Here is an 18,853-nt window from a genome sequence, read left to right on the forward strand (position 1 = left end):
ATATATATATATATACACACACATATATATATGCACATATATATATATATATATATATATATATACACATATATATATATATACACACACACACACATATATATATATATATACACGCACATACACACATATATATATATACACACACACATATATATATATATATATATACACACACACACACACATATATATATATATATATATATATGCACATATATATATATATATATATATATATATACACACAGCACCAGAACTAAGCTAAAAAAACTAAAAAAATACATTATATATATGGTACCAGAACCAAGCTCAGTACATATATACAGCACAAGAACAAAGCTCAATATAAATATATATATATATATATATATATATATATATATATATATATATATACAGTACCAGAACTAAGCTCCATACATAAATACAACACCAGCACAAATACAGCTGAATTTAGTGCAACCCCTGCCGTATGGGTTTGCACTGAATTGTATACAGCTCCCAGCATGGCCCGAACAATAGTAAGGATATGCTGGGAGATGTTGTTTCACCCCAAAAAAAATCATACCACCCATCATTTCGCTGCAGATCATACAGTGACTACAGTACAGATTAGAGGCGGAATAAACATTTACATTAAGTGTCACACAGGTAACATCAGATTCTAGTTGTTCGTTTTTCTCTTTTCTTCTAGATCGGTCCAGACATCTATGACAACTTCTCCTGGCCACAGCCCATTTCTGCAGTTTGCCGCTCAGATGCCTTTAGCTTCTCACTTTTCAAACATTTCTGCACCTATAAACAAAGATAAAATTCTCCTGGTGCCAGACACTGTGCCCCTAAATATAATAGTGCCATACACTGTGTCCCAAACACACACCGTATCCCCTGTAGATAGTGCCCTTCATAGATCCCCCTGTAGATAGTGACCCCCCCACAGAGCCCCTGTAGATAGTGCCCCACATACATCCCCCTGTAGATAGTGCCCCAAATACAGCCCCCTGTAGATAGTGCCCCACATATTGCACCCCTTGTAGATAGTGCCCCACATATAGCCCCGCTTTAGATAGTGCCCTACATATAGCTCCACCTCTATATAGTGACCAACATATAGCCCCCTCTGTAGATAGTGCCCCACAAGTAGTCTCCCTGTAGATAGTGCCACACATGTAGCCCCCTGTAGATAGTGCCACACAGACACCGTGTTCCAAATTATTATGCACATTGGATTTAAGTGTCATAAACATTTAATTATTAGTTTTTCAATTAAACTCATGGATTGTATTGTGTCTTAGGGCTCTTTGGATCATTGTAATCAATCTCAGACACCTGTGATAATTAGTTTGCCAGTTGTGCCCAATCAAAGGAAAACTACTTAAGAGGGGCGTTCCACATTATTGAGCAGGCCACAGGTTTCAAGCAATATGGGAAAGAAAAAGGATCTCTCTGCTGCCGAAAAGCGTGAAATAGTGCACTACCTTGGACAAGGTATGAAAACATTGGATATTTCAAGAAAACTTAAGCGTGATCATTGTACTGTGAAAAGATTTGTGGCTGATTCAAAGCACAGACGGGTTAGTTCAGATAAAGGCATAATGAGGAAGGTTTCTGCCAGACAAATTAATAGGATTAGGAGGAGCAGCTGCTAAAATCCCATTGCAAAGCAGCAAACAGGTATTTGAAGCCACTGGTGCCTCTGGAGTCCCGCGAGCCTCAAGGTGTAGGATCCTCCAAAGGTTTGCAAGTGTGCATAAAGCTATTATTCGGCCACCCCTAAACAATGCTCACAAGCAGAAACGGTTGCAGTGGGCTCCGAAATACATGAAGACTAATTTTCATACCGTGTTGTTTACTGATGAGTGCTGTGCAACCCTGGATGGTCCAGATGGATGGAGTAGTGAATGGTTGGTGAATGGCCACCATGTCCCAACAAGGCTGCGACGTCAGCAAGGAGGTGGCGGAGTCATGTTTAGGGTCCCTGACGGTGTGAAAATGACCTCTGCAAAGTACGTAGAGTTTATGACTGACCACTTTCTTCCATGGTACAAAAAGAAGAGCCGTGCCTTCCGTAGCAAAATTATCTTCATGCATGACAATGCACCATCTCATGCTGCAAAGAATACCTCTGTGTCATTGGCTGCTATGGGCATAAAAGGGGAGAAACTCATGGTGTGGCCCCCATGTTCCCCTGACCTCAACCCTATTGAACATCCTCAAGCAAAATATCTATGAGGGTGGCAGGCAGTTCACATCAAAACAGAAGCTCTGGTAGGCTATTCTGACATCCTGCAAAGATATTCATGCAGAAACTGTCCAAATACTCACAAATTCAATGGATGCAAGAATAGTGAAGGTGATATCAAAGAAGGGGTCCTATGTTAACATGTAACTTGGCCTGTTAAGTTTTTTTTGATTGAAAGAGCTTTTGATTTCTGTAAATATGACCTCCTGATGCTGCAAATTCAACAAATTACCATTTTAGTTCTCTTTACAACCTTTCAAATGTTTTGATCTCTGTTGTGCATAATAGTTTGAAACAGTGCATTTTGAGTTTTTTACTTCTAAAAAAAATCCGTTATCATTAGGAGATTTGTTCAATAATAGTTCTGATGGGGCTTGCGTTGTTGAAAGGCGTTGATTGACAGGGCAAGTAGTTCTGCCCTGCCAATCAGCGCCTTTCATAGAGGCAAGCGGCGTGATATAATCACAGGTACAATTAAAGTGCAGGAGGGGGTGGCGGCTGGTTTCAGTTGCGCCGCCGCCGCCACCTCAGAGAGGCAGCAGGCCGCAGTCATGGACCCCCCTACCTTCCCTCTTAGTTGCGCCCGGGGCACATGCCGTGCCTGCCCCTCCCCCCTAGCTACTCCAATCTTGGGTCAAATGGCTAAGATAAAGCAGGAATAATGTTGCAAGGTTTGGACACGGTTCACGAGTGTATTATAGATGAAAGATGGAGGGGAACCCTTTTTTAACTCCTTCCCAACATTTGTCGTAAGTATACGTCATGGAAAGCTAGTGCTTCCCGCTATTTTCATATACTTAAGATAAATGGATGACACGGGCTCAGAAGCTAAGTCCGTGCCGTCATCCCCGTGTGTCAGCTGTATATTACAGCTGACATCCTGCTGTAATGGCGGAGACCGAAGTTAGCTCCGATCTCCGCTATTAATCCCTTAAATCCAGCGGTCAAAATCGATCGCTGCATTTAAGGTGTTTGCATTTGCAGCTAATCGCCACCGCAGCAATGGCACCCAGAGGCCTAAAACTGGCCTCCCGGCCTGCCTAGTATGGAAGCCTTCCAGGCCCCACTCGGAGGTGGCCCTAAAAGGCTACCGGTACCGACTTCAAAAGATGGCGCGAGCCCGTGTCATCAGCGGCGGGTGTCCGCTGTATGTTACAGCTGACACATTGCTGTAACGGCAGGAACCGGAGCTAGCTCCAATTCCTGCCATTAACCACCTGCAGGGTTAACATAATCACTACACCCCCAGGTGAATACCTTGAGGGGTGTAGTTTGCAAAACGGGGTCACTTCTTGGGGTTTTCCACTGTTTTAGTCCCACAGGGGCTTTGCAAATGCGACCTAGATCCAAGAAACCAATCCAGTAAAATGTGCACTCCAAAAGCCAAATGGCGCTCCTTCCCATCTGAGCCATACTATGTGCCCAAACAGCAGTTTATGACCACATATGGGGTATTGCCGTACTCAGGAGACATTGCTTTACAAATGTTGTTGTGCTTTTTCTCCCTTTATTTGTTGAGAAATTTTAAAAATTTTGAGCTAAAGCTATGTCTTATTGGAAAAAATGTATTCATTTTTATTTTCACTGCCCAATTCTAATAAAATGTATGAAACATCTGTGGGGTCAAAATGCTCTCTACACCCCTAGATGAATTCCTCAAGGGGTGTAGTATCAAAAATGGAGTAACTTTTGGGTAGTTTTCACGGTTTTGGTCCCACAGGGGCTTTGCAAAAGCGACATGGTGCCAAGAAACCAATCCAGCAAAATCTGTAGTCAAAAAGCCAAATTACGCTCCTTCACTTCTGAGCTCTGCCGTGTGCCCAAACAGCAGTTTATGACCACATATGAGGTATTTCCATACTCTGGAAAAGTTGCTTTACAAATGTTTGGGTGCTTGTTCTTCTTTATTCCTTGTGGACATTGTTTTCTTTTTTAGCTAAAACAACATCTTCTATAACGTTCCCAGATATCGACTGACAGGCTGGTTCCCGTTAGTTCCTTCCAATTTCAATTATAATATAATATAGAGGAAGGATTGTTTATAAAACTTAGCTTTTATTAATCTTGAATAAAACATGGAACATCACATGTTCTTTTGTGAAACATGTACTGACATACAAACATATAAATATCAAAGAGGCAGCGGTATATATCACTATGCTTTGTGGACAGTGTTACATCCTAGCATGCTTTGTCTTATAGTACTGCTGTACACTGTATCTGTCCTATCTATTATCAGGTCTGCATTCAGGAGCATATGTTATCTGACTCATTGGTGTTTGGCAGTGGCCACTGCCAAACACCAATGAGTCAGATCACATATACTTCTGACGTCTCCCTGACGAACCCAGAATAGGGTGAAACGCGTAGGAGGTGGATTTGCTCACTGCACACAGAATTTAACTTAGGCAGATTAGGTTATCCGGCTTTGAGATAGTCTATCAGGTGCAGACCTGATAATAGATAGGACAGATACAGTGTACAGCAGTACTACAAGACAAAGCATGCTAGGATGTAACACTGTCCACAAAGCATAGTGATATATACCGCTGCCTCTTTGATATTTATATGTTTGTATGTCAGTACATGTTTCACAAAAGTAGATGTGGTGTTCCATGTTTTATTTAAGCTTACTAAAAGCTAAGTTTTATAAATAATCCTTCCTCTATACCAGGGGTCTCAAACTCGGCCGGGTAAGTGGGCCGCATATAGAAAAAATGGGAAGTTGACGGGCCGCATTGCTTTCAAATTTGATACATAACAAAATTATTGTTAATCAATTCGTTATTTGAACCACTGTAACACTATATTACTATAAGAATAATACTACATTACTATAATAATAACACTGCATTATTATAATAATACTACATTACTATAATAATACCGCTAGGTTTAAAATTTGAGATATTTCTCCACATGCTTATTTCAACAATCCAGTTTTCCAGTTTAAGTGTCGCAAAATGCAGTCCGGCGGCTCAGTTGGCAGCGTTTGGCAGACTCACATGTCAGGATTGGGCAGCCCCTTTTTAGATAGTGTCACAGTGCCCTCGGCAGATGCTGCCCCAGTGCCCTCTGTGGATGCTGCCACAGTGCCCTCTGTGGATGCTGCCGCAGTGCCCTCTGAGGATGCTGCCGCAGTGCCCTCTGTAGATGCTGCCACAGAGTCCTCTGCAGATGTTGCCACAGTGCCCTCTGTAGATAATTCCACAGTGCCCTCTGTAGATAATGCAACACACCCCTAGATGATGCAACAGTGCCCTCTGTAGATAATGCCACAGTGCCCTCTGTAGATAATGCAACACACCCCTAGATAATGCCACAGTGTCCTCTGTACATACTGCCACTGTGCCCTCTGTAGATGCTGCCACAGTGCCCTCTGTAGATGCTGCCACAGTGCCCTCTGTAGATGCTGCCACAGTGTCCTCTGTAGATGCTGCCACAGTGCCCTCCATAGATGCTGCCACAGTGCCCTCCGTAGATGCTGCCACAGTGCCCTCCGCAGATGCTGCCACAGTGCCCTTCGCAGATGCTGCCACAGTGCCCTCCGCAGATGCTGCCACAGTGATCTCAGGGGCTTGCCCAGAGCTGGAGTCCCGGAGCAGAGCCACTTCTAGCACTCTGCCTGGGATTCCAGCTCTGCTCCTGACATCACTGTCCATATATGGACAGAGATATCAGGGGCAACCCCAGAGCTGGAGTCCCGGGTAGAGCGCAAGTAGGCTCTTCCTGGGAGTCCAGCTGTGCTCCTGACATCACTGGGACTCCTGCTCTGGGGAAGCCCCTGACATCATTGTTGATGTATGGACACCGATGTCAGGGAATTCCACAGAGTCCTGGAGCAGAGCCGATACTAGCGCTCTGCCCGGGTCTCCGCTCTGGGGAAGACCCTGACACACTGTCCATATATGGACAGTGATGTCAGAGAATTCCACAGAGTCCCGGAGCAGAGCCTATACTAGCGCTCTGCCCGGGACTCCGCTCTGAGGAAGACCCTGACACACTGTCCATATATGAGCATAGCCTATATTAGCGATCTGCACGGGACTCTGGCTCTGGGGAAACCCCAGACATCGTGTGTCCAAACATGGATATCGATGTCAGGGAATTCGACAGAGTCCCGGAGCAGAGCCGATACTAGCGCTCTGCCCAGGACTCCGCTCTGGGGAAGACCCTGACACACTGTCCATATATGGACAGCGATGTCAGGGAATTCCACAGAGTCCCGGAGCAGAGCCTGTACTAGCGCTCTGCATGGGACTCCGGCTCTTTGGAAGCCCCAGACATCGCTGTTCATATCTGTGACCGCGGCCATTACATCTATTTAAGGTCTAACAGTCGACAATGCATATCAGAGCAAAAACCAAGCCATGAGGAGGAAAGAACTACTTGTAAAGTACATAGACAGGATTGTGTGGAGGAACAGATCTGGAGAAGGGTTACAAAAAAAATTCTTGCATAGAAAGTTTACAAGAGCACAGTGGACTCCATAATTCTCAAATGTAAGAAGTTTGGAACAACCAGGAATTTTCCTAGAGCTGGCAGATCAGAACGGGCACCATTTATCAGTGCTACACTAGCCACACATCCATGAATTATTATTTATTTACCGCATCATTATACCCTCTTATTATGCCCTGATGTACACTGCACAGCTTACATATGCCGCCACGTTATAAACTAAAATACCAGTAAAACCCCAAGCAGAACTACTACCAAGCAAAATATGCGCTCCAAAAGCGAAATGGCGCTCCCTCCATTCTGAACCCTACAGTGTGCCCAAACAGCAGTTTACGTCCACATATATGGCAATGCCATACCTGGGAGAACCCGATTAACATTTTACAAGTTATTTGTCATCAGTGGCACAAACTGGGCACCACATATTGTGCACAAAAATTGCAATTTTCACTTTGCACCGTCCGCTGCGCATTCATTTCTAATGAAAAAACACCTGTGGGGTCAAATGCTCACTACACCCCTCAAAATTCCTTAAAGGGTGTCGTTTCCAAAATAGGGGTCACTACTTGGGGGTTTGTTTTACTGCTTGACCTCAGAGCCCTGTAATTGTGGGCCAATGCTGTGAAAATCACCAAAATAAACCTCAATGGCGCATGGTGCTCCTTAATTCAGAGCCCTGTCAGATGTCTTGACAAATGCTAACTGCCTTGAGGGGTGTAGTTTCAAAAAGGGGTCACTTCTTGGGAGCTTACACTGTACTCTGGTAAGAAGTTTTATAAATGCAACCCAAAACTGAATTCCACAAAATCTGCATGCCAAATAGCGCTCCTGCCTTTCTGAGCCCTGCTGTGTGTCCAAACAGCAGTTTATGACCCCATATGGGGTATTGCCTTAATCAGAAAAAATTGCTTTTCAAATGTTGGGGTGCTTTTTCCCCTTTTATTCCTTATAAAAATTGAAAATTTCCAAATTTTGTCAGAAATTTTATTTTCAATTGCACAGCATAATTCCACAAAATTCAGCTAAACGACCGTGGGGTCAAAATGCTCACTATACCCCCACATAAATTCCTTCAGGGTTATAGTTTCCCAAATGGGTTCACTTTGGGAGGTTTCCACTGATTTTATCCGAACATCAATTTATAACCACATGTGGGATATTGTCGTACTCGGGAGAGATAGCCTTACAAATGTTGGGGTGCTTTTTCTCCTTTAACAATTGTAGAAATGAAAAATGTCAACGTTTTAGTGGAAAAAATTTTGATATTCATTTTCACGGCCTAATTCCACTAAATTCAGCAAAAAAAACCTGTGGGGTCTAAATGCTCACTTTACTCCTCGATAAATTCCTTGAGTGCTTTAGTTTCCCAAATTAGGTCACTTTTGGGGATTCACTCAGGGGCTTTGTAAATGCAACATGACACCCGAAAACCAGCTCCAAAAGCCAAATGGTACTACTTCCCTTCTGGGTCCTGCCATGTGTCCAAACAACAGTTTATTACCACATGTGGGGTATTGCTGTAATCAGGAAAAATAGCTTTTCAAATGTTGAGGCGGTTTTTCTCCTTTTTTCCTTGTAAAAATGTAAAATATCCACTTTTTGTCAGAAAAAAATCTAATTTTCAATTTCACATCATATTTCCACCAAATGGTGTGCCTTCCCTTCTGAGCTCAAACCACAGTTTATTACCACACATGGGGTATTGCTGTAATCGGGAGAAATTGCTTTTCAAATGTTGAGGTGCTTTTTCTCCTTCATGAAGATTTCTACATTTTGTTGGAAAAAATTTCGATTTACATTTTTACATCCTAATTCCACTAAATACAGCAAAAAAGGCTCTGGGGCTAAAATGCTCACAATACCCCTTGATAAATTCCTTGAGGGGTGTAGTTAGCAAAATAGTGTCTTTTTGGGGGGATTTCCACTGTTTTGGCACCACAAAACTTCTTCAAACCTGACATGATGCCTAAAATATATTCTAATAAAAAAAGAGGGCCCCGAAATCCACTAGGTGCTCCTAAGATTCTGAGGCTGGTGCTTCAGTTCATTAACCCCTTCAGGACCCAGCCTGTTTTGGCCTTCAGGACACAGCCAATTTTTTCAAATCAGACATGTGTTACTTTATGTGGTAATAACATCGGAATTCTTTTACCTATCCAAGCGATTATGAGATTATTTTCTCGTGACATGTTGTACTTTATGTTAGTGAAAAAATTTGATTGATAATTTAGGTATTTATTTCTGAAAAACACCAAAATTTAGAAAAAATTAGCAAAAATTAGCATTTTTCTAAATTTTAACGTATCTGCTTGTAAAACAGATAGTAATACCACCAAAATAGTTACTAGTTAACATTTCCCATATGTCTACTTTATGTTTGCATCGTTTTTTGAACGTTCTTTTATTTTTCTAGGACGTTACAAGGCTTAGAACTTTAGCAGCAATTTCTCATATTTGAAAGAAAATTTCAAAAGGCCATTTTTTCAGGGACCTCAAGGTATTCAAATCAGCATTCACAAAGTGTTTTAACTTTTTAGGCATTTCACAGGAATTAAAGCAAAGTAGAGGTGAAATTTACAAATTTTATTTTTTTGCCGAAATTCATTTCTAATAAAAAAAAAACTTTGTAACACAGAAGATTTTACCCGAAAAATGCAACTCAATATATTATTGCCCAGATTCTGCAGTTTTTAGAAATATCCCACATGTGGCCCTAGTGTGCTAATGGACTGAAACACAGGCCTCAGAAGCAAAGGAGCACCCAGTGTATTTTGGGCCTCCTTTTTTTTAGAATATATTTTAGGCACCTTGTCAGGTTTGAAGAGGTCTTGTGATGCCAAAACAGTGGAAACACCCCAAAAGTAACCCCATTTTGGAAAGAACACCTCTCAAGGAATTTATCTAGGGGTATATTTATCATTTTGACCGCACAGGTTTTTCACTAAATATATTGGAATTAGTCTGTAAAAATTAAAAACGACTGTTTTTCTGAAAAAACATAGACATTTTTAATATTTACGAGGAATAACTAAGAAAATGCACCCTCCTGATTACGGCAATGCCCCATATGTGGTAATAAACTGCTGATTGGATCCACAGCAGGGCTCAGAAAGGAAGGAGCGAAATTTGGATTTTGGAGCACGGATTTTGCTGGATTGGTTTTCGGTGACACGTCGCGTTTGCAACGCCCTGGAGGAACCAAAACAGGGAAACCCCCCAAAAGTGACCCCATTTTAGAAACTACACATCTCAAGGAATTTATCTAGGGGTATAGTTTGCATTTTGACCACACAGGTTTTTCGCTAAATATATTGGAATTAGTCTGTAAAAATTAAAATCTACTGTTTTTCTGAAAAAACATAGAAATTTTTAATATTTACACGGAATAATGAAGAAAATGCACCCAAACATTTGTAAAGCAATGTCTCCCGATTACGGCAATGCCCCATATTTGGTAATAAACTGCTGATTGGACCCACAGCAGGGCTCAGAAGGGAAGGAGCGCCATTTGGATTTTGGAGCACAGATTTTGCTGGAATGGTTTTCGGTGCCATGTCGCGTTTGTAATGCCCTGGAGGGACCAAAACAGTGGAAACCTCCAAAGTTACCCTATTTTGGAAACACCCCTCAAGGAATTTTTCTAGGGGTATAGTGAGTTTAGACCCCATGGGTTTTTTTGCAGAATTTCTTAGAATTAGGCCGCGAAAATGAATATCACAATTTTTATCCACTAAAATGTTTCATTTTCTCATTTTCACAAGGGATAAAGGAGAAAAAAACAACCAATTGTTGTAAAGCAATTTCTCCCGAGTACGGAAATACCCCACATGTGGTCATAATTTTTTGTTCATTAGAAATGAATTAACCCTTTCAGGACTGATCCATTTTTTTTGCTTTCTTATTTTCGTTTTTCACTCTTAGAGCCATAACTCACTACTAATAACTTTCATTTTTCTACACATTTTATTAGTCCCCTTAGGGGACTTGAACCAGCGATCATTGGATCGCTGGTACAATATACTGCAATACTAATGTATTGCAGTATATTGTTATTTTTACAGGCTTCTGTAACCGCACGATCGCTGTTCCTGTCCGTTAGTCTTGGGTGTCAGATGAATAAACAATAATTGCTCCTTATGAAAGGAACAAACACATGCCGATCAACGAGCTGTCTCGTTGGTTTTCATGGCCCATTTTTGGCCTTTACTATCCTGCCTTATCTAGGCCTCCAGCAATGCAATAGCATACCAATCTGACAAGTGAGCTACAGAAAACAGGAAACGCCCGCCTATTGTGTCTGTTCTAGTGGCCAGTGTAAAAATTAAAGTAATATTTCTAGATTTATAAAAAAAAAATTATTGCACAAACACAGCACTAGCATTTTTGAAGAAAATATAATGACACAATTTTTAATGTTTATGATTAAAAAAAAACAGATTTTAACCCCTTCCCGACATTTGACGTATCCATACACCAAAGTCGGGTAGGGGAAGTATGGAACGGGCTCACGTAGTAAACGCAATCATGGGGGGGAGATGGTTGCTATGGCTGCCTGGGGGCCTAATGAAGGCCCCCAGGTCAGCCATCTTTGTGCTCCTCCGGCAGGGCTTAAAAGAAGCCTGTCAGAATCACGATATACTGCAATACATTAGTATTGCAGTATATTGTGCAAGCGATCTAACGATTGCTGGTTGAAGTCCCCTAGGAGGACTAATAAAAAAAGAAAAAATTAGTAAAATAAAGTTGTTTTTTTTATGTAAAAATTAAAAGTAAAAAAAAAAAACCTTTAATAATAAATAAATAAACATAATTGGTATTGCCGCGTCCGTAGAAAGTCTGAATTATTACAATATATCATTATTTAACCCGCACAGTGAACGCCGTAAAAAAATAAATTTGTAAACGCCAGAATCTCTATTTTTTGGTCACCTCATCTCCCACAAAAAAATGAAATAAAAACGTTGCATGTAGCCCAAAATTGTATCATTAAAAACTACAGCTTATCCCGCAAAAAATAAGCCCTCATACCACTTAATCGACGGAAAAATAAAAAAGTTATGGCTCTCGGAATTCGGCGAGTTAACATTAACAGTGAATTCCATAAAAATGACACACAAAAAACCATGGAGGAATCGCTGTTTTTTTCATTTTCTACCCCACAAATAATTTTTTTCCTAGTTTTTTCCTAGTACATTATATGGCACAATAAATGGTGCTACGAAAAACTACAACTCGTCCAGCAAAAATCAAGCCCTCATAGGACTATATCGACGGAAAAATAAAAAAATTATTGGTTTTGGAAGGTAGGGAGGAAAAAACGAAAATAAAAATCTGAAAAAGGGCTGCGGCGGGAAGGGGTTAAATAATTAATGTCATTTTCTAATAATTCATTCCCTTTAAATGACCCTTCATGAGTTAAGTCCTTATAATATCACATAATACTAAATTGTTTCCCCCCTGGCTTATAAGCAAATGGCTGCTTTAACCCTATGTAAATTAACCATGTTCTCTCAATCGTTCACATGTCAACTGCTGTTGTAATTTTTTAAAATGAAGTTGTTGAAAATTCTTGACTGATGATCGCATGTTTTTCTTTTTTTATAGCATACTACTGTACTGCCTTTCATATTAATTGAAATGAGGACCACTCATTATCAGTATCCAAGAAGAAATAATGGCATTGCAACAGTTTGCGGTTTCTCCATTTGTTATATTTTGTGGTAAGAGTGTTACTTTGACTTTTTTGTATCATCTACATATAGTAACACATACTCCATATGTTGGCTACTGCAGACCTACACTTTTTAATTTTTTTAATTTGCTATACAGTTAGATAAGTAATGCCAAACATCTCACAGCAGGCATGTTTTGACCACTCCTAAATAAGTACTTATTTTTTTATATAAATCAAGGATTCTGCCAAATTTACATGGTTACATAGGTTGAAAAAAGACACAGCTCCATCAAGTTCAACCTTTCTCAATCAATTAAATGTAATTTATTGATATATTAGTTATAAGCCTCAATGCAAAGTCAGCAAAAAAAACATCTAGCTCTTTTTAAAATGCTGACATAGTATCTGCCATTACTACCTCTTGGGGTAGGGCATTCCATAGTTTGACTATTCTAACGATAAAAAACGCTTACCTAAATTGATAACTATAACATCTTTCTTCGACACACAATGAATGCCCCTCAAGGGCCTTTTATACCGGCCGACACTCGGCCGGTGCAGCGAGTGCCGATCAACAAAACATTGTTGATCAGCGCCCATTTGCTCCTGTCCTGGATGGGGACGAGCGGTTGTTGCTCCGATACTCATCCCTATACATTATCATCGTGTCGGCAGCGTGTCAAGGAGATGTGCTCCCGACAATGATAATGTAATCGATTTGCCAGACACAAGTTCTGTGTCGACGCCCGGGGTTAATCAGCCTTCATCAGCTCCAAGGTCTGCGAGAGTGACGCGATCTGTTACCACTCAGGCTCGCAGGCTGAGGAGAGGGAGAACCTATCACAGCCTGGCCTGACGGTAATTGATTTGCCTAAACCTGTCCCGGTAGTGGATATAGACTCCACTCCGCTTGCTAATGGTTATTTTATGCAACATACCCCTGTTTTTGAACTCATTGTTGGCTCCATTCATTTGGAGCAGTGTTCTGTGTTAGTGACACAGGGGTTATCGTCCGATTTGATTTTAGGCCTTCCTTGGTTGCAGATGCATAATCCCACTTTTAACTGGAATACTGGTGATCTTACTAAATGGGGTAATGAATGCATGACGTCATGTTTTTCTATCAATTTGGTTTCTCTCGTTGAGGAGGTGAACACTATACCTGAGTTTATTCAGGACTTCGCTGATGTCTTTTCTAAAAAGGCCTCTGAAGAGTTACCTCCTCATAGAGAGTACGATTGCGCAATTGATTTCGTACCAGGAGCTAAGCTCCCTAAAGGTAGGATATTTAATCTCTCTTGTCCTGAACGTGAAGCCATGAGAGAATATATCCAAGAAAGTCTGGCCAAGGGTTACATTCGCCCCCCTACTTCTCCGGTAGGTGCTGGCTTCTTCTTCGTGGCGAAGAAGGATGGTGGTCTTAGGCCGTGCATCGACTACCGAAATTTAAATAAGATCACTGTTAGGAACCAATATCTCCTTCCTTTGATTCCTGATCTCTTCAATCAGGTTCAGGGGGCCCAATGGTTCTCTAAGTTCGATCTTCGGGGGGCTTATAACCTTATCCGGATCAGAGAGGGGGATGAGTGGAAGACTGCGTTTAATACACCCGAAGGTAATTTCGAATATCTCGTCAGGCCCTTTGGGTTGTGTAATGCTCCCGCGGTCTTCCAGAATTTCATAAATGAGATTTTAAGAGACTATCTGTGGGTATTTCTTATAGTGTACCTTATAGTGTACCTTGATGGGTCCTCCCACATTGAGCATGTCAGGAAGGTGCTCCAGGCCCTTTGGGAAAACAAACTCTTTGCAAAAACCGAAAAATGTGTGTTTGGGGTGCAGGAGATGCCATTTTTGGGTCAAATCCTCACTCCTAACGAATTCCGCATGGACCCTGCCAAGGTTCAGGCTGTGGCTGAATGGGTCCAACCTGCCTCCCTGAAGGCCTTAGGGTATGTGCACACGAGAACTGTCTTTTACGTCTGAAAAGAGAGACTGTTTTAAGGAGAAAACAGCTGCGTTGTTTCAGACGTAAAAGCTCCTCCTCGCATTATGCATTTGACACCCTTAATCTTGTGCTGCTCTTCATTGACTTCAATGAAGAACGGCTCAAATTACGTTGCAAAGAAGTGTCCTGCACTTCTTTGACGAGGCAGTCAATTTACGCGTCGTCGTTTGACAGCTGTCAAACGACGACACGTAAATAACAGGTCGTCGGCACAGTACGTCGGCAAACCCATTCAAATGAATGGGCAGATGTTTGCCGACGTATTGTAGCCGTATTTTCAGACGTAAAATGAGACATAATACACCTCGTTTACGTCTGAAAATAGGTCGTGTGAACCCAGCCGTACAGTGCTTCCTGGGGTTTGCTAATTATTACAGGAGATTTATTGGTAATTTCTTTGCTTTGTCTCTGCCCCAGTGCTGATTCAGCCTAACCAAATGGAGCCATTCATCGTGGAGGTTGACGCACCCGAGGTGGGAGTGGGTGCTGTCTTGTCCCAGGGTACTAGGTCTCTCACCCATCTCCGTCCCTTTGCCTACTTCTCCAGAAAGTTCTCCTCCACTGAGAGAAACTATGACGTTGGCAACCGCGAACTCTTAGCCATTAAATGGGCATTTGAAGAGTGGCGCCACTTCCTGGAGGGGGCTAGGCTCCAGGTAACAGTACTTACTGATCACAAGAATCTGGTTTTCCTAGAATCTGCCTGGAGTTTTTTACGACATTCAACTTTGTGGTTACCTATAGGGCTGGGTTGAAAAATATTAAAGCTGATGCTCTGTCGCGTAGCTTCATGGCCAGCCCTCCTCCTGAGGAGGATCCCGCTTGTATTTTGCCACCAGGTATAATCATATCCTCTGTGGTTTCAGACTTAGTCTCCGAAATTGCGGCTGATCAAGGTTCTTCTCCCGAGAACCTTCCTGAGAACAAGCTGTTTGTTCCCCTGCAATCCCGGCTAAGGTTGCTCAGGGAGAATCATGACTCCGCACTATCTGGCCATCCAGGCATCCTGGGTACCAAGCACCTCATTTCTTGAACCTATTGGTGGCCTGGGTTGCTTAAAGACGTTAAGGCCTACGTCGCCGCTTGTGAAATTTGTGCTAGGTCCAAGACTCCCAGGTCCCGACCTGCGGGTGTAAAGGATCTGCCAGGCACAACTTCTGTGTATACTCCCATAGGTAATCAGTCTGCACCTGAGTCTATGTCTCTGAGACTGACTCCATCTTCCACCACTCAGGATGGCAGGCTTAGGAGTGGGAGAGCCTATCGCAGCCTGGCCAGACGGAGCTAGCTCCCGCCCTCTGTCTATTTATACCTGCCTTTCCTGTTCCTCCTTTGCTTGTGATTCTTCTCGTGTGGTTTCCTAGCCCAGCTACAGCTTCTAACTATTTGATCCTGCTCCATACTGACCTTGGCTTACTGACTACTCTCCTGCTCTGCGTTTGGTACCTCGTGCACTCCTGGTTTGACTCGGCTCGTTCACTACTCTTGTTGCTCACGGTGTTGCCGTGGGCAACTGCCCCTTTCCCTCTGCTTTGTGTCCCCTTGTCTGTTTGTCTCGTGCACTTACTGAGCGTAGGGACCGCCGCCCAGTTGTACCCCGTCGCCTAGGGCGGGTCGTTGCAAGTAGGCAGGGACAGAGTGGCGGGTAAATTAGGGCTCACTTGTCCGTTTCCCTACCCCCGTCATTACAGCGGGCTTAATATATTCTTTGCTCATTCCCCAGAGACCTTGGACCCATATCTCGATGGATTTTATCATCGATCTGCCTCCATCCCAAGGCAAGTCGGTGGTGTGGGTTGTAGTAGACCGCTTCAGTAAGATGTGCCACTTTGTACCCCTCGAGAAACTACCCAATGCCAAGACGTTAGCTACCTTGTTTGTCAAACACATCCTGCGTCTCCATGGGGTTCCGGTCAATATTGTTTCTAACAGAGGGGTACAATTTGTTTCATTGTTTTGGAGAGCTTTCTGTAAGAAACTGGAGATTGATCTTTCCATTTCCACGGCCTTCCATCCTGAAACTAATGGCCAAACTGAGAGGACTAATCAGTCTCTAGAACAATACTTAAAGGGAATGTGTTTTTTTTTTTTTAGTTAAACAGTTAGTGTATAGGTGATTAAACATTGTTCTAATTTTTTTTAATTTTTTCACGAGTCAGGAAATATTATAAATTAGATTCTAATTTATAATATTTCCCAGCGCTGGTCACTAGATGGAGCAATTCCCAAAATTGCAGCATTGCATGTGGTAAAGCAACCACATTGCTTTATTCTGCAAAATTTGAGAAAACTCACTCGCTCTAGTGAGCTCTCAGAATCCCCCCTCCTTTATCCTGGCTAGTGCCAGGAGAAACGAGGGGATTGAACGGTCAAACCTCCTACACTGTGTGTCGCCATTTTTTGAGCTAACACACAGTGTAGTAGGTTAACATACAGTAGTAAACACACAGTAAAACACGTACATACACAGACCTAACTTACCTGCTCCTGCCGCCGCCGCTCCCTCCGGTCCGTCCGCTCCGTCTGCTACCTCCGCTCCAAGTGCACAAGTCCGGAAGCCGCGACCGGAAGTAGTAATCTTACTGTCCGGTCGCGACTTCCGGTCCACAAGAAAATGGCGCCGGACGTCGCACAGTTCAATTTGCGCCGTTCCCACACAGACAGCGTACAGCATAGTGGATGGAACGGGCCCCGTTCGCATTCACTATGGGACTGTATGTGCCGTATTCCATGTCTGTATGTGTCGTTAATCGACACATACAGAGATGGAAAAAAAAATGGCAGCCCCCATGGACAAGAAAAAGTGAAAAAATAAAAAAAAGTAAAACACAAACACACAAATAAAAAAAAAAAAGTTTAATAAAACACTAAAAGCAAATTGATCTAAAAAAATTTTTTTTCGTGACACTGGTCCTTTAAGGTGTTTTATCTTAGACTGTCAAAATGATTGGGTCTCCTTCATTTCCCTTGCCGAATTTTCCCTTAATAACCGGGTCAGTAACTCGTCGGGGGTCTCTCCCTACTTCTGTAATTTTGGGTTTAATGCACGGTTCTCCTCCGTTTCACCTGGTGGTTCCAACAATCCCGAGGTAGATGTCGTTCATCGGGAACTGGGCACAGTCTGGGCCCAGGTTCAGAAGAACCTTGAGGCATCCCAGAGCATCCAAAAGACTCAGGCAGATAAAAGACGTTCAACTAACCCCCTGTTTGTGGTCGGGGATCTGGTGTGGCTGTCTTCTAAAAATTTGCGCCTTAATGTTCCGTCCAAGAAATTTGCTCCCCGGTATATAGGGCCGTACAAAATCATTGAGGTCCTCAACCCTGTCTCCTTCCGGCTGGAGTTACCCCCGTCTTTTCAGATACGCAACGTGTTCCATGCCTCCCTCTTGAAAAGCTGCTCCCCGTCCTACATCGAGGAAACCTCCGGTTCCTGTTCTCACTCCTGATGGGGTAGAATTCGAGGTAGCCAAGATTGTGGACAGCAGGATGGTCCAAGACTCCCTCCAGTACCTGGTCCATTGGAGAGGATACGGGCCTGAGGAGAGGACTTGGGTACCCGCCCGGGATGTTCACGCCGGTATATTGCTCAGGAAGTTCCATCTTCGGTTCCCCAACAAGCCAGGCCCACCTAGGAAGGGTCCAGTGGCCCCTCATAAAAGGGGGGTACTGTAATGGATTTGCCAGACACAGGTTCTGTGTCGACGCCCAGGGTTAATCAGCCTTCATCAGCTCCAAGGTCTGCTAGAGTGACGCGATCTGTTACCACTCAGGTTCGCAGGCTGAGGGAGAACCTATCACAGCCTGGCCTGATGGTTCTGCTCCCGCCATTGGCCTATTTATACCCTCACTTGCAGTTGCTCCTTGCCTGTGATTGTCTTGTTTCCTGGCTCTGCGATTCCTGCTATTTACATTATTGACCGCTGTTACTTTTTGACCCTGGCTTGTCTGACTCTTCTCCTGCTCTTATTTTGTTACTACGTAATCTCCTGGTTTGACTCGGCTCGTTCACCACTGCCTGTTGCTCATGGTGTTCCGTGGGCAACTGCCCCTACTTCCCCCTTTGCTTCTGTGTGCCCTTGTCTTGTGTTGTCTGTCTTTCACTTATTGAGCGTAGGGACCGTCGCCCAGTTGTACGCCGTCACTTAGGATGGGCCGTGCAAGTAGGCAGGGACTGAGTTGCGGGTAGATTAGGGCTCACCTGTCCGTCTCCCTACCCCGATTCGTTACAGATAATATTTAACTTTTTTAAAACGATACGACCAGCAGATGATTGAGCGTTTACTCGTTTATCTGCAGAACGCTGCCCTTTTTACAAAGGGCAATTATCAGCAATGAGCGTTATATGAATGCTCGTCTGCATGATAATCGCCTAGTGTAAGACCCCTTTAGTCCTTTGTAGAGTCCTGAGAAAGAACCGATTATGTGCTATTGACCACACCTCTAAAGCGTCTTTTTTTCCAAGCTGA

The 18,853-nt window shown here is 43.0% G+C and overlaps 1 protein-coding gene across 2 annotated transcripts in view; it reads left to right on the forward strand.

Moving 5' to 3' along the window:
- The window catches only part of AIG1 (androgen induced 1), a 458,548-nt gene that overhangs the window by 374,825 nt on the left and 64,870 nt on the right, over window positions 1-18,853 (forward strand). For both annotated transcript variants that reach the window (XM_075864339.1, XM_075864338.1), the window contains one exon: window positions 12,310-12,425. In XM_075864339.1, coding sequence (XP_075720454.1) covers window positions 12,310-12,425 — 116 coding nt within the window. The remainder of the gene's footprint in view (window positions 1-12,309; window positions 12,426-18,853) is intronic.

This window comes from Rhinoderma darwinii, chromosome 4 (genome assembly GCF_050947455.1).
Source record: "Rhinoderma darwinii isolate aRhiDar2 chromosome 4, aRhiDar2.hap1, whole genome shotgun sequence".
NCBI lineage: Eukaryota > Metazoa > Chordata > Amphibia > Anura > Rhinodermatidae > Rhinoderma > Rhinoderma darwinii.